At 40.2% G+C, this 13089-nt stretch overlaps 1 protein-coding gene across 1 annotated transcript; it reads left to right on the top strand.

The window, feature by feature from the left end:
• The first annotated feature begins 432 nt into the window (after positions 1–432).
• Positions 433–13089, top strand: TRMU (tRNA mitochondrial 2-thiouridylase). The gene is made up of 11 exons (XM_086746808.1): positions 433–520; positions 950–1115; positions 3322–3428; positions 3985–4107; positions 5992–6164; positions 7450–7503; positions 8049–8115; positions 8931–9031; positions 10078–10222; positions 10466–10548; positions 11320–13089. Exons 1-11 carry the CDS (start codon positions 436–438, stop codon positions 11464–11466), a joined length of 1251 nt encoding a protein of 416 aa, XP_086602934.1. The 5' UTR covers positions 433–435; the 3' UTR covers positions 11467–13089.

A 13089-nucleotide genomic window follows, 5' to 3' on the forward strand; every position in this document is an offset into this window, starting at 1 on the left:
TGGTCTGCCCAAGTGTTCACTGGAGTCAAGACACTGAGGTGACAGCTCAATGTGCCTTCAACTAAGAGCCAAATTCCAACCTCCAGGGTACAAGTCAGTTGCTCAGACCTCCAGAGATGTTTGCCTGAGGCACGGAGCTGCTCTGCAGTAGTAGCTGGAGCCAGAGGGAAAAACCGTTGGCTTAGTCAGTGATCGTGAACATGAATCGATCAAATGGAGATGGGATCTTCCCTGCTTCCATTCAATTTGCTGAGCCCTAGTGCTCACTCCGCGTTCAGAAAAAGGGAGCGCCCATCCCCAGCTCCTGCTCAGCGCCGGAACCCCCGACGGGCGGCCCGTTTCCCCCGAGCGCCGTTGGGCGCCGCACACCCGCGGGCCGCGGCCGCCGGAAGAGGGGGGCGAGCGGCCGGAAGCGGCCGTGCCGCGGCGGGGGCCATGCTGGCGGCGGGGAGGCGTGTGGCCTGCGCCGTGTCGGGCGGGGTGGACAGCGCCGTGGCCGCCCTGCTCCTGCGCCGCCGGGGTGGGTGGTGGTCCCGTCTTCTCCCCCTCTTCTCCCTCTTCCCGCCTCCCCGCGCAGCCGAGTCCAGCCGGCGCCTCCCCGCGCTCCCCGAGTGCGGCCGGTGGAACGGCGCCGCCTCGGGCAGGGCGCGGCCCCTCGGGGAGCTGGGCGCCTCGGCGGGCGGCAGAAGCGAGGGGTGAAGCAGGGGATGGGAGAAACTCGGAGCTATGGAGTATAGCCTTAGGTTGCCAGAAGAGCTTGGGTATATGCCAGCTGTTGGCTATAGAAAAAAAAAAATCATACAATAACTATACTGTAAAACTCAGCAGGGTGGACTACTCACTTCTTCCTAAAGAAGCAGTTACCCACACCAGTCTTGGAAAAACACAGTTTTTGGGTCGAGGCTATAGGAATTTCACTTTAGAAGTCATTCTTGCCTTCATTTCGTAGGCTACCAGGTGACCGGTGTCTTTATGAAGAACTGGGACCCTCTGGATGAACAGGGAGCTTGCTCCATTGACAGAGACTGCGAAGATGCTTACCGAGTTTGCCAGAAGCTTGATATTCCTTTTCACCAGGTTTCTTACGTGAAAGAATACTGGAATGAAGTGTTCAGGTAGAAGCACGTTTAAAGTAGATGGTCTTTCTGTATATTAGTGTAGTCCTGTGTTATTGTGAAGAATGAGGATGGATCGATAATGGGCAGAGGCAATTTATTGCAGTATTATCAGTGCTCAAAGTGCTTTTTAAATATACAAGGAATTATTTTTTTTTTCTCTCATTCATAGTTAAGATCAGGATGTGTGTGTTGTTTTTATTAAGTTTGGGTTTTTTTGAAATTAGTAGGAGATTTCTGCCTAGTTATTATGGGTGTGTAGTGATTGCTTTGTTGCAGCTTGTTTCTTCTGTTTCCCACATACTGGGCCAACCTTATTACAGCTTGAGAAAAATATATTTAATGGGGCACTGTTGCTGTGTACGTGTGTAATTTATGCAGTGCATTTTACATTAGTATGTACTGAATCCAGTTTACCACAAAGCAGTCATGAAGTAGCCTTGCTTCGTTAAGCTTCTAACAAATCTGAAACTGTTCTCTAAAGAGAGCGTTCAGATTTTCTGTGAATTTGTTCCACTTCAAGGGAAGAAAGTTACATGTGGGAAAAGCGGAGAGTTTTTCTTGGGAGTCAGGAGGAGAAGGGAAGTGTAGGTATAACAATGTAATTTCCCTGTGACTTACTTAACGTAAGGAAATAAAAGTTTTTCCCTGATCTTCATCACCTCCTTCTAAGTGGTGCTGTTGTTACCTTGTCTGAGAAGAAACTGAGGAATAACCTAATAGTGCTACGATGTCATGTTGAAATGATGTCAAGTTGAGCACAAAACCTTTGTACAGTCAGTGAAGAAAACAGTCCTGTTCTGGGAAAGTTCGTGCCGTTTTTCTCTGTTGGTGTGACAGAATGTTACTAAAACTCCTGAGGGGTGGGAAGAGTCTGTAGGTGATGGCCAATCAAAGGTCACAGATCAGCTTTTCTTCTACTTCTCATAATTTATTAGTACAGTGTTCCCAAACACTGTGGTGCAAGTATCTTTCTTCCAGAATCCTTTTTTCTTTACTGTTATCACTGAGCTTGAATTTACTTCTCCTCTGGAGTCTCTCTTTAGAGGGTTATTCACCAAAACCCACCCTGTATCAAGAGAACTATCCCAAGTCTTGTCTTTCCCGTAGTCTGTGCAAAATCCATTTTATATTTTTACCTTAGAGAGACACAGTAGGCATCCTTCATTGCCTTTTCTCCGGTTCTGTGCTTTACTTAAGTTCTAAACTGACATGAGCCTGGCTTTATTCTGAGTGTTTTGTAAAGCTTCCAGTATACGCTTGCAGTACTTACAAAGGAACAGCTTGTTGTCGTAAGAGAACAGTGCTGAGCCAGCCACCTGGATAGACCCAGGTGATTCAATTGTTAATCTAAATGGTTGCATTCAGAACTGTTAAAAAGGAGTTGGACAAAATAAGATGTGTTACTTTACCTTCATAAGTAGAAAGTAAAGCATAACATAGTAAGGAAAAAGCAATTCTGTTTCAGATGGTGAAGAGTAAGCCCCAGTACTGGGGTGCTGGTGTTCTTTTAAATACAGCTGAAGATCCTTTTCCAGTCTGTGCCCTCGGTTCCTCTTGACGTCAGTGACTACTGAAGACAAGCGCAGTAATGCAGTGATCGGGCCTCTTGGTGTGTCAGTGCCTCACTGTATGCGAGTTTAGTTTCTTTAGTTATTATTTAAATGTTTCCAGCAAATAACGCTAAGCACTTCAGTTACACAAGAGTGTAAAACATGACTTTGAGACACTCCTTGAACTTCTTGAGGAAAAGAAAGACGACAGGAAAAAAAACTATGAAATTAAGCCCCGTGACTGCTATGGTGGTATTATTGCAGGTTGAGTTATTGTCCTTTCAGCTGAGACTCAGTAACTCCTGGTGTGTGCTCCACTGCACTGCCACTTGGAAAAATTAAACAGGGTTTAATTCTGAAAGTGTTTTGTAAGAGGCAAGTAGGATGTGCTCCTGTTCCCTGAGGGAATATTAATTTAATAAAACATGGTTACAAGATTGCAAGTGATCATTTCACCATGTCCTCAGTGCACCTTGGAGAAAACCTTTCAAGCATTGTTTTTTTACAGGTTAAAATCTAACGTGTTTTATTTCTTATGTAAAATGCTTAATATGACTGGGTCTCAAGTTCTTGTATTTAACAGATCCTCCATTCTTGGACAGTGTTACGCAGTGTTAGTAATGTTTATATAAATTTGTATCTTTATTTTACAGTGACCTCTTAAAAGAGTATGAATTGGGAAGGACTCCTAATCCTGATATTGTGTGTAACAAGCACATCAAATTCAACTACTTTCTTCATTATGCTATGGATAACCTTGGTAAGGCATTTTCAAGTGTGTCAGTACAGAGTGTGTGCTGTGGAAATACTTAAAGGATACAAACTTTTGAAAAGGCGGGGAAAAACATGAGTTTCTATGCATGCCTAATTCATGTGTCTCTGTGGCAGTATGAAATATTTACAAAATATTTGGTTTTAAGTTTACTCTTACATACAGAGTCATAGTTGAGATTGGAAAGGTTCTGTAAAGGTCATCTGGTTCCAACACCCCTGCTGTTAGCAGGGGCATTTTCCACTAGGTTAGGTTGCTCATATGTAGGAGCAGTTTCAATTCAGAGATGTACACTGACCTGAGTGTTAAGGTTTTTACGTTCTTAGGTGGTCGTTTAAGTACAAAAGCACAAGTTCTGGCATGCTGACCCGTAGTTTATGTAAGCAGCAGGAGTATGATTACTGTCAGTACAAGACTTTTCCATAGATTTTCTTTCTTCATTGGTTTCTGCTTTTTTTCTAGATGTTTATAATGCTGTTTTAAAATGTGAATTTCAAGTATGTGCCATCATGTTTTGTTTTATTTTGGTTTTTTTTCTTGATAGGAGCAGATGCAATTGCTACCGGGCATTATGCTAGAACCTCACTGGAGGACGAGGAAGTGTTTCAACAGAAACATATCAAAAGACCACAAAGCCTTTTCAGAAACCGTTTTGAAGTTAGGAATAGTAAGTGGTTTCTTGAATTAGTATTTCATCCTAGGTATGAAAAAGAAATTTAAACGATATTTGATGTCACAGAATCAGGGAAGTTCGTTACTGGACGCACAATGATTACCATTTAAACCCCAGCCTTTGTAGAAGGTTGATTAGCAAAACAGGGGTTCTGCGTTACTGAAAATTACTGTGACTACTCAGGTATTACATTTTATATTTTAAGAGTTCTGATCCAGGTGCAGGGGAAGAATAAGCATTTCAGAAATAATCGACATTGTGGAGGAGCTGTAATGTGGGTTAAGGAGACAGGACTGACTTCTGTACCCTGGAGAAGTATTTCAAGAAATCTTAATTGAGTATTTCTGTGACTTAGATAAAATTTTCCTCTTATGTTTGTTCAATTTTAGGGAAAGTGTTCTTTGGCTATTCATTATATAGTATCGATATACCTCATCATGAGGATATGCTTAAGTGGAATTTTAGAATTAAGGTATTGAAACATTAAAATTGATACCATACTTTATACAGTAATTGAACTGTGTAATATTTTACTGGAATAAGAGCAGGTTTTCATTCAGTAATTCAGCTATTCTGCCTTATTTCTCTATCCTCCTATAGAAGCCTAGTTTTCCCAGGCAGATCAAGGTTCTGCCTACACTGCAATTGAAAAATGCAAGTGCAGCACGTGCAGACATTTTTAAGGCTATGATTCTCAGGTCAGCAAAGGTACTTGTAGCTGCAGTGTAGGTTTTGCTCTTCACTTTAGTAGTCTGCCTGTGGCTGTACGTAGTCAGAGGTTTATCTCTGCACCGCAGTGGTTCTGTCGTTATCAGTGCCTGAGCTAGCTTGATTAATGCTGGTTTGGGTACGTCTCTGCCTAGCACTATCACAGCTCAGATGGCAATGTGGAGATTTCCCAAATAGCTCTGCAGTAAAGTAACTCAGATGAAGCTCTGATGTGTGATGAGAAAGATGCTATACCCAAAGGGGAAGAAACTTGCAACTAGCACCAGGCAAAGCTGTCACAGTGGTGTTCTTGTGTTATGGCATCCCCACTTCCATTTATTTGTTCTGGACTTAAAGGGATTTGTTTGTTTTGATTTCATTTCTGGAAAGTTGAAATGGCCTCAGTGGGACCAACAGTCTATACTTGTGACAGGCATTCATAGTTGTAGTGTTTTATGATGTTCTATGCAGGCTTCCTGCCTTGTTGCTGAGATTTTGTATTATTAGTTGTGACTGAACTACTGGCCTGTAGTTAGTGTTTGTTTGAGTCGGGAAGCACATCAGTGGAGTTTGTACAGCATGAGAGCTATTAGCTCTTAAAGAGGGTGGACAGAAAACATTTTCATGCCTGAAAAACTGTCAGTTTTATTTCATCTGGGCAATGAGGAGGCTTCATCTATTTTACAGAAAAAAAAAGTGAAACTCTCCTCTGCTGAGTATTGGGAAGAACTCAGCTGATTGTTCAAATCGTTGATGTATATAGTGTGGTTTCAGGACAAAACTGTATGTTGGTTTTTTTTTTTTTAGGAACAGTATACTCTGAAATGCTTTAATGTTCATTCTTTGTTTCACATGAAATGTGAAAGTTATTTTTGTATTTCATATTGTTGATGTTCTTGCCAGTGGTATGTACAGTAGTGTAATAGATGAGGTAGTGCAAGACTTTGTAAGATTCTGTGTTGTACAAAATCAGAATCTTTCTAGATCTTTTTAGTGGTGAGAAAATACCCAAACATTTTCAATTAGATTTTGAAAAACCTGAAAAATGCTGTCTTTAACGTGTTTGGAAATAATAAAACTAAAATGTTGATTATCAGACAAAATACTAAAGGAAGTTGAACTATTTAAGGGGGTTATGTTGAGATGTCTTATGTGTTTTTCACTTTGCAGCTGTGAAACTCCTGCAAGGGGCTGACCTCTTTAAGGACCAGACCTTCTTTCTCAGTCAAGTCTCCCAAGATGCTCTGAGGAAAACCATTTTCCCCTTAGGGGATTTAACAAAAAGCTTTGTAAAGAAGATAGCAGCAGAACACGGCCTTCATCATGTGCTAAAGAAAAAAGAGGCATGGTAACACTTAAACTTTTTTGATTTGTATTTTTCTCTAAAATAGACTTTCTTGAATTTTTTAAACTTTTACCTGTGACAACTTGGCTGTTTCCAAGCACCATAATGGAGCTAAGTTGGGAAGCAGTTTTGTAGCTATCTGCCTGCTTAAAAGTACTTTTATGAGCTTGTGGTTAGTTGTGTATTTTAGCTTGCAGATAATTTGTCTGCTGTTGTATCTCAGAAGAACTCAGGTGAAGGTTGAACGTGATAGGATGCTGTGGGCCTTAAGGAAAGCATTTTCTGGTACAGCAGGTGAGAAGCCTTTGAGCTTTGTTTTCCAGAGCTTTTAAAGGCTTCCTGGCTGTAATTGTTTTTCAATATGTCTTTATAGAAATTGGATCATACTGTTTTCCACAGCTGCTTTAAGGAGAAGTTCTGTTTCCCTGGCTGAGAAATAACACTTCATGATTTGATCCTAAAAAATAACGCAGGCTGCAATTGTATTGCTGATGGCATCTGATTGCTTTTAATGTTTATGTTCATCTACTGTAAATGGTTGTTTAAATGGTTGTTTGAAGAATGCAGGCAGTAACTGAAAAGAAAAGGAAAGCCTATTTGTTTCTGAAAGTTTTTTTCAAGAGATACACCTTTACTATATCATTTCTTAGGTTTGTACTTTAGTCTGAAAGAGACTTCTGTTTTTAATATGCATACAATGTAGTCACCAACGTTAGTGGATCATTTATTGAACATGTGTTCTGTATCCTATTATTTCTCTTCTGTGCTTACAGCTCTCACTGGTACTGTATTGAATTAGTCCACGTATGTTGGAGGAGGTGTTGTGGTTTTGTTTATTTTGTGAGATGCATAGTTTGCAATACATAGTGGAGAAAAAGAAGTCCATCCTGGACAGGTGATAATAGACATTATTTCATAGAATCATAGAATCATAGAATGGTTAGGGTTGGAAGGGACCTTCAAAGGTCATCTGGTCCAACCCCCCTGCAAGGAGCAGGGACATCCCTGACTAGATCAGGTTGCTCTTCCCCTCAAAGAGTTGGATTTGACTCTGATAAACCTTTTTTTAATATATATATGTATCTTCTGATAAAAGTAGTTAAAAGGGGAAGGGACAATCACCAGAAAGTAACAGTAAAAATCAGTGTTGGGTTTTGGCAAGCTGAATTGAAGAGACGAGGTTGGTATTTGGCTTGGGCATCTTTAATCATTATAACTAGTACCAGCTCGTTTCAGATGTTTTTCTCTATTTTTATGGATTCAATACCACGTTTCCTTTTCAGAGTATGGGAGTCTGTTTCATTGGTGAAAGAAACTTTGAAAATTTCCTTCTTGAGGTGAGCAACACTGAATTTATGATAATCTTTATGTTCTATTCTGGTTTTCGATAATAATTTGTAACACTGACTACGGAAGAATCTCGGACAAGTTGCGGCCCACACTAAATAGCGATGTCCCATCTCCCTTTGCAGTCCCGAGCCTACTCAGAAGCTGACACCAGCAGCCTGTAAGCAGTATCTTACCCCTTCACCAGCCAACAGTCAGTCGCTCTCTGTAGCAACAGGAGTGTGTGTACTTGCACTCCTGTGCCTGCCAGGCTCTGACAAGTGGTTGAGATGTGAGCGGGGCAGATGGCTGAATCTTGCTGTCCCCTGGTAAATGAATGTGGGGGGAGTGAAGCACAGAAATACTGCTCATAGGGACTGCCCTTCCTGCTTTTCTCTCTAAAGTAGCATCAGGGAAGGGGCATTAAGCTGCTTGGACAGAGTTTGCTTATTGAAAAGCTGTTTTCTAGCTCCAAGAGAATGTAGTGACAGAACCTGAAATAAACTGTGAGGGTGTTTTGAGCCATCTTGTGACTTAATCTCTTCCTATTTGGTAGTATTTAGAACCTCAACCAGGTAACTTTGTTTCCATTGAAGATAAGAAGGTGATGGGAACACACAAAGGTAATTGGCTAACTCGCCTTAATAACTGTTTTTAGATAAATGGAACAATACTGCTTCTATTTTGGAGGGACGTATTTTGTGAAATTCCAAACCAGTCAACAAGTTTTTTCCAGTTTGATATCTCTAATAATTGTAGAAAACTTGCTTTATACAATAGTAGAGCCTTGGACTACAACTAATTCTTGATTATTTGTTCCATATTGCAAGAAAGTAAATTATAAATTAGGGTTACTGTTGATACTAAGTGGTTGTTAATTTAGTACCAAGAAACTTGTTCATTTAACTCATTCAAAATTACTGTGCTTCAGTTCCAGATTCTTTAGTATCTAAACTTTGCAGAAAAAATACACCGTGCACCTCAATGCTGCACAGTAGGACATCAGCAGACATGGTCAGCTTACCTTTTCCTTTCGTGCCGTGTGTCCTTCCTTGCAGTGTCCTCAGTTCTAGCTGAGTTCGTCTCCCAATTCATGTATGGAAGTAGGATGTTCTGCTAGTACATAAAAGTAAGGGAAACTGGTAAGACTGAGTGGTAGCAAAGCCACAAATAGAAGCTGAAATAAAGAAATCTTTGTCTTTTATAAACCCTGAGAATACCACAATTGAAATGGATCAGTTTGAAATCATGTACTTGAGGTACGATGAAAACTTCCAAGTAGATGTTAGTTTAGTTTGCAGTTGGCACACTTCTCTAAGGCAACTTGGTTCATTATTCTTTGTTTAGTGGTAAAGTTTTGGCGAAATGATTTTAGCGTATTTTCTGTAAGTCAAAGATTAAAGTTTGCTGGCAGCATTACACTTTTGTATTTCTCTAGGTTGGTTCCTCTACACAATAGGCCAGAGGGCTAGACTAGCAGGCCTGAAGGATGCTTGGTTCGTTGTAGACAAAGATGTCAGCACTGGAGATGTCTTCGTGGTGAGTTCATTAATACTGGTATTGCAAATGGCTAATGCAAGCATTTTATGGCTCCTGCTGTGTGGAATGGGGGTAGAATTCTAACCTGGGTAGAATTCTTGGCTTTCCTCTTGGGGGAAACAAGAATCAGCTAGTGCAGCCTCAGCAGGTTTGAAACATTTTGTCCAAACTGGATTTTCTTGATTAGAAAATTGTCTTAGATTTTGGCATAGAACTTTTCCAAACAGAGGCCAAATACGGAAAAGAATCAGACAATCTGCTGAGCTCTCATTTTCTACTCTAAACCAGGAGATTTTTTATTGTAGTCATTAGAAGAAGTAGTAGTAGCTGGTAATACACTTTTATCATTTTGAAAACGGAGGCGGAATATAGATAATACTGCGAATCATTGGTGTTTTAATGACTAATCATATGAGATGACTGGGAGTTCTGCAGCTTGCTAGCACTTTTAATGTTTCTTGCTGTTTATGCAGCTCTTATTATTTGATGCTGATATGATTATAGTGAGGTGTTCTGCTACTTGTTGATGTGTTTGAGGGGAAAAAAGTCATAATCAAAAGAGAGTTGAGAGGAAACAAGCAGGACCACTACGTTGGTTTTGTTTTTTTTTTGTTGTTGTTGTGGTTTTTTTTTTTTTTTTTATACCCTACAATTTGGTTGCCTTTGTGCAGTGCCTTTGTTGGGGAGGTGTTGAGTTGAGAAATTGGAGAAGAGGGAGGTAGCATCTTGTTGGGGAATAAGGAGGGCAGTAGACATCTGAACTCAGCCTGAAGAAGGCAGAAATAAGATTGGAGAAAAAAGAATACAAGAAGTGCAATGACTCTGAGGTGTAGAAGACTGACAAATAATTTTAGGCTTGCTTTAGCCTATTTTTTTCATTAAAGTCTTCCACCTGGAAGCTGATTAAATGTGAATAAATACTAGCTTTCTTACTCATTTTGGCTTCGTTCTGCTATGGCTTGATGCTTCTGTATTTCATGCTTTATTTCACAAGTTACATGCTCTCTGGAAAAAACACCAGCATTAAATAAACTTTGTATTTTAAGGCACCGTCAACAGATCACCCTGCTCTGTACAGAGACCTATTGCGGACAAACCGAGTGCACTGGATAGCAGAGGAGCCTCCTGCAGAGCTCGTTAGAGATAAAATGATGGACTGTCATTTCAGGTTTCGGCACCAGATGGCACTGGGTAATCAAAACTTGTTCTGCTTTTTGTTTTACTCAGTTTATGAAACTGGTAGTATGTGCAATGTAGTTTTGCAGAAATAGCTGAAATGTTTTGGCTTGCTTTTCTATTTCTGTAGTGTCTTTATAAAACAGTTCTGTGTAGTAGTATCTTGACTTACGTCTTTTAACCTAGCAGTGAAGGTTTTTCTTTTTTTATGTGAACGTAAGCATTAACTGGCAGGTGTTTGGCCATTTTCCACTCTAGTACCCTGTGTGCTGACTCTAAACCAAGATGGGAGTGTGTGGGTGACACTAGTGAGGCCAGCAAGAGCTATCACTCCTGGACAGGTAAGTTGTTAGAAGTTATTTTCTTTCCTTTTTTGTGTTTTGGCTTATCTGGCTAATAAAACAGGGTAGTGCTTTTATTAGGTGGAGCAAAATAATTAATTTATTTGCATGTAGGAGCAGTTAGCTCTATTTTGACCATTCATCAGCTATTTTGAAGGAGATTGTCCCGGAACAGTACTGAGACAGGGTACTGTCAGTGATGCCTTTGAGATGCTCCAGGCACGAGGAGTCCCGACTGCCAAGAGCTGCTGAGCCTGTGACCAGGCTTTTTACTGCAAGGTAATGAGACAAGGCCAGGAGGTCTGTGCTGCTGCTCTCCTGCAAGAACCAGATGAGCAGGTCAGGGAGCCCCAGCACTTCCTTCCAGGTTGTCTGCTCCAGTAGTCCTTGGTCCCCTTCCTATTTGGAGAAGTGCCCTATAGCCTGGGTGCAGTTGTTTGGGGAAGGTCCAGTGAAGATGCAGATGATGTTATGTATCTTGTCCCCTTTGGGAAAGGAAGCTTTCCAGCACAATCCATTCCACCTCAGTAACTGAAGAGTTTTGAGATAATCTTGTAAAGTTCATGATGGAATTTTCACCAACATATTTATATTTATACTCATGTGAGCCAAGAGATCCATTGCAGTTTTTTATTGTGTTTGTCTTTTAAAGATTTAGTCAGAACAAATATAAATGAATACAGTCACTGTCCAGCAGGTCTTGGCAGCCTGCGGTTGCTCACCATGTTGTTTTCAGCTGCTGAAAAGACTCTCCTTGTGTTTACCTCCTAGTTTGCTGTGTTCTACAAGGGTGATGAGTGCCTGGGCAGTGGGAAGATCCTACGGATGGGCCCATCGGTGTATACCATGCAGCAGGGCAGAAACCGAGAGGAGGGTCCAAAGAAGGAAGAGATTGACAATATAGAACCTGCAACGTAACACATGGGTTAGTTTATTGAAGGACTTCAGAGAATTTGCTGCATGTGAATAATAAAAACAATAATAAACTTTTTAAAATCTCTATATTCTAAAAATCAGTTGACCATCCCGTCCCAGCTCTTGACTGTTAGCACTGAACAGGTTTAAAACTAAAGCCAGTTTGGTACAATTTTACTGGACTGGATGGTGATATTTATGTTAATATGTATCAAGGGATGTCTTAAAGTTGTTCTGTAATAGTAGTTACACATACAAGAATTTTAATGAAAAAAATCATGTCTGAAATCAGAAATCTGTCTTTTATGCATAAGTGAAATACTTTTTTTCTTACTTGAAGTTACCTGTCCCTAGGTAAAGTACGTATGTTTTTTTACAGTAAAGGTATGTTTGTACTTTGAACTCTGGAAGAGGAATGAATGATATTTTAAGTTCAACGTTTCAAATGAACTCTGAGCAACAGATATTTATTTTTCATTTGATATAGTTTTATAAGAGATGCTTTAGATTCTTAAGCTTATTAAATAGTGGTTTCAGATGTTTATGTAATTAATTCAGAACTACAGATCTAGAGACTTAAAAACAATCTTGATAGTTAGATTTTTCACACAAGCGACTTTTTTTGTTAACTGCTGAGAGCAGAGGCTGTTTGGTTTGTCTGCTGGAGAATTGTTGTGCTTCAGAAAAATGTAAATTCGTGTGCATTTCCTTATTATACAGCTAATATAGAGCCAATAATAATTGGGTCTTGGGTCATGCCGTGTGTCACAATGGAGCGGCATTAGGAAGAGCTGAATACCCCTGTTTAAATTATCCACAATTTAAAAGGATCGAGTGCATGTTGAGGACACCTAAGCTTATAATAAAACTTTATTACGGTGAGTCAACAAAGATGAATTCCTGTCTTTCAGCACAGTAGTAGAAGGTAACTGCCACTGCAGTACAGCTGTGCAGGAGCAGGACTTTCCAGATGGGTGTAGAATTTTGAGATTTGCATCCAGTTTGGGCGGTAGGAAAGCTGTACAGTGAATAGATCTTTTCAGCAGATCTGAAGACTTGGATTACATGTACATCTTTTCTGTTGTCTTAGTATCTTATAAGAATTCCTTTTATTTCTTCTGGTGAGAAGAGGAAAAGGTAGTCTCTTTTCTTCAAAGTGTAGAAGTAAAAGCGGAGAAGACATTCTTCAGTATCTACCTGCCAGTCTGGCAAAGTTAAACACGCAGTTCAGGGAGCCCTGTGGAAAAAACCTAGACTCTTAAAATCTTACTTATTAGGTGCTACAGTAGATCTGCTTGAAAGGGGAAAAAAAGCCATCCTTTTTCACTGGTGCCAAAATCAGTTCAATTTAGAAGCCTGTCTTCAGATTGTCTGTCCATGTGCGGGTTAACTGTGAAGAATACTTGTGCTTCCTGTCAACTCCTCGATTGTGTTCGCTTAGTTGTGTTATGGGTTCTGGTCATGACTTTTTATGTAGTTTTCCTAATGTTTTCCTTATCTTTCCTGAAACTTTTTTTGTCATTGCAAAATGTGAATTAGTTACAAAGAAATGAATGCTCCACGTTGTCCTTATCTGAGCTTTCCAGTAAAAGTCCCAATTAAAATCTTCACAAATGTTTTGTGTTA

The sequence above is a fragment of the Chlamydotis macqueenii genome, chromosome 1 (genome assembly GCF_036417535.1).
Source record: "Chlamydotis macqueenii isolate bChlMac1 chromosome 1, bChlMac1.mat, whole genome shotgun sequence".
NCBI classification, from domain to species: domain Eukaryota; kingdom Metazoa; phylum Chordata; class Aves; order Otidiformes; family Otididae; genus Chlamydotis; species Chlamydotis macqueenii.

Coding starts and splice junctions, on each gene's coding strand:
- TRMU (XM_086746808.1), top strand. CDS start 436: ATGCTGGCGGCGGGGAGGCGTGTGGCCTGCGCCGTGTCGGGCGGGGTG. Junction 1,116..3,321: donor TACTGGAATGAAGTGTTCAG/GTAGAAGCACGT, acceptor TTTATTTTACAG/TGACCTCTTAAAAGAGTATG. Junction 10,223..10,465: donor TCGGCACCAGATGGCACTGG/GTAATCAAAACT, acceptor TTTCCACTCTAG/TACCCTGTGTGCTGACTCTA.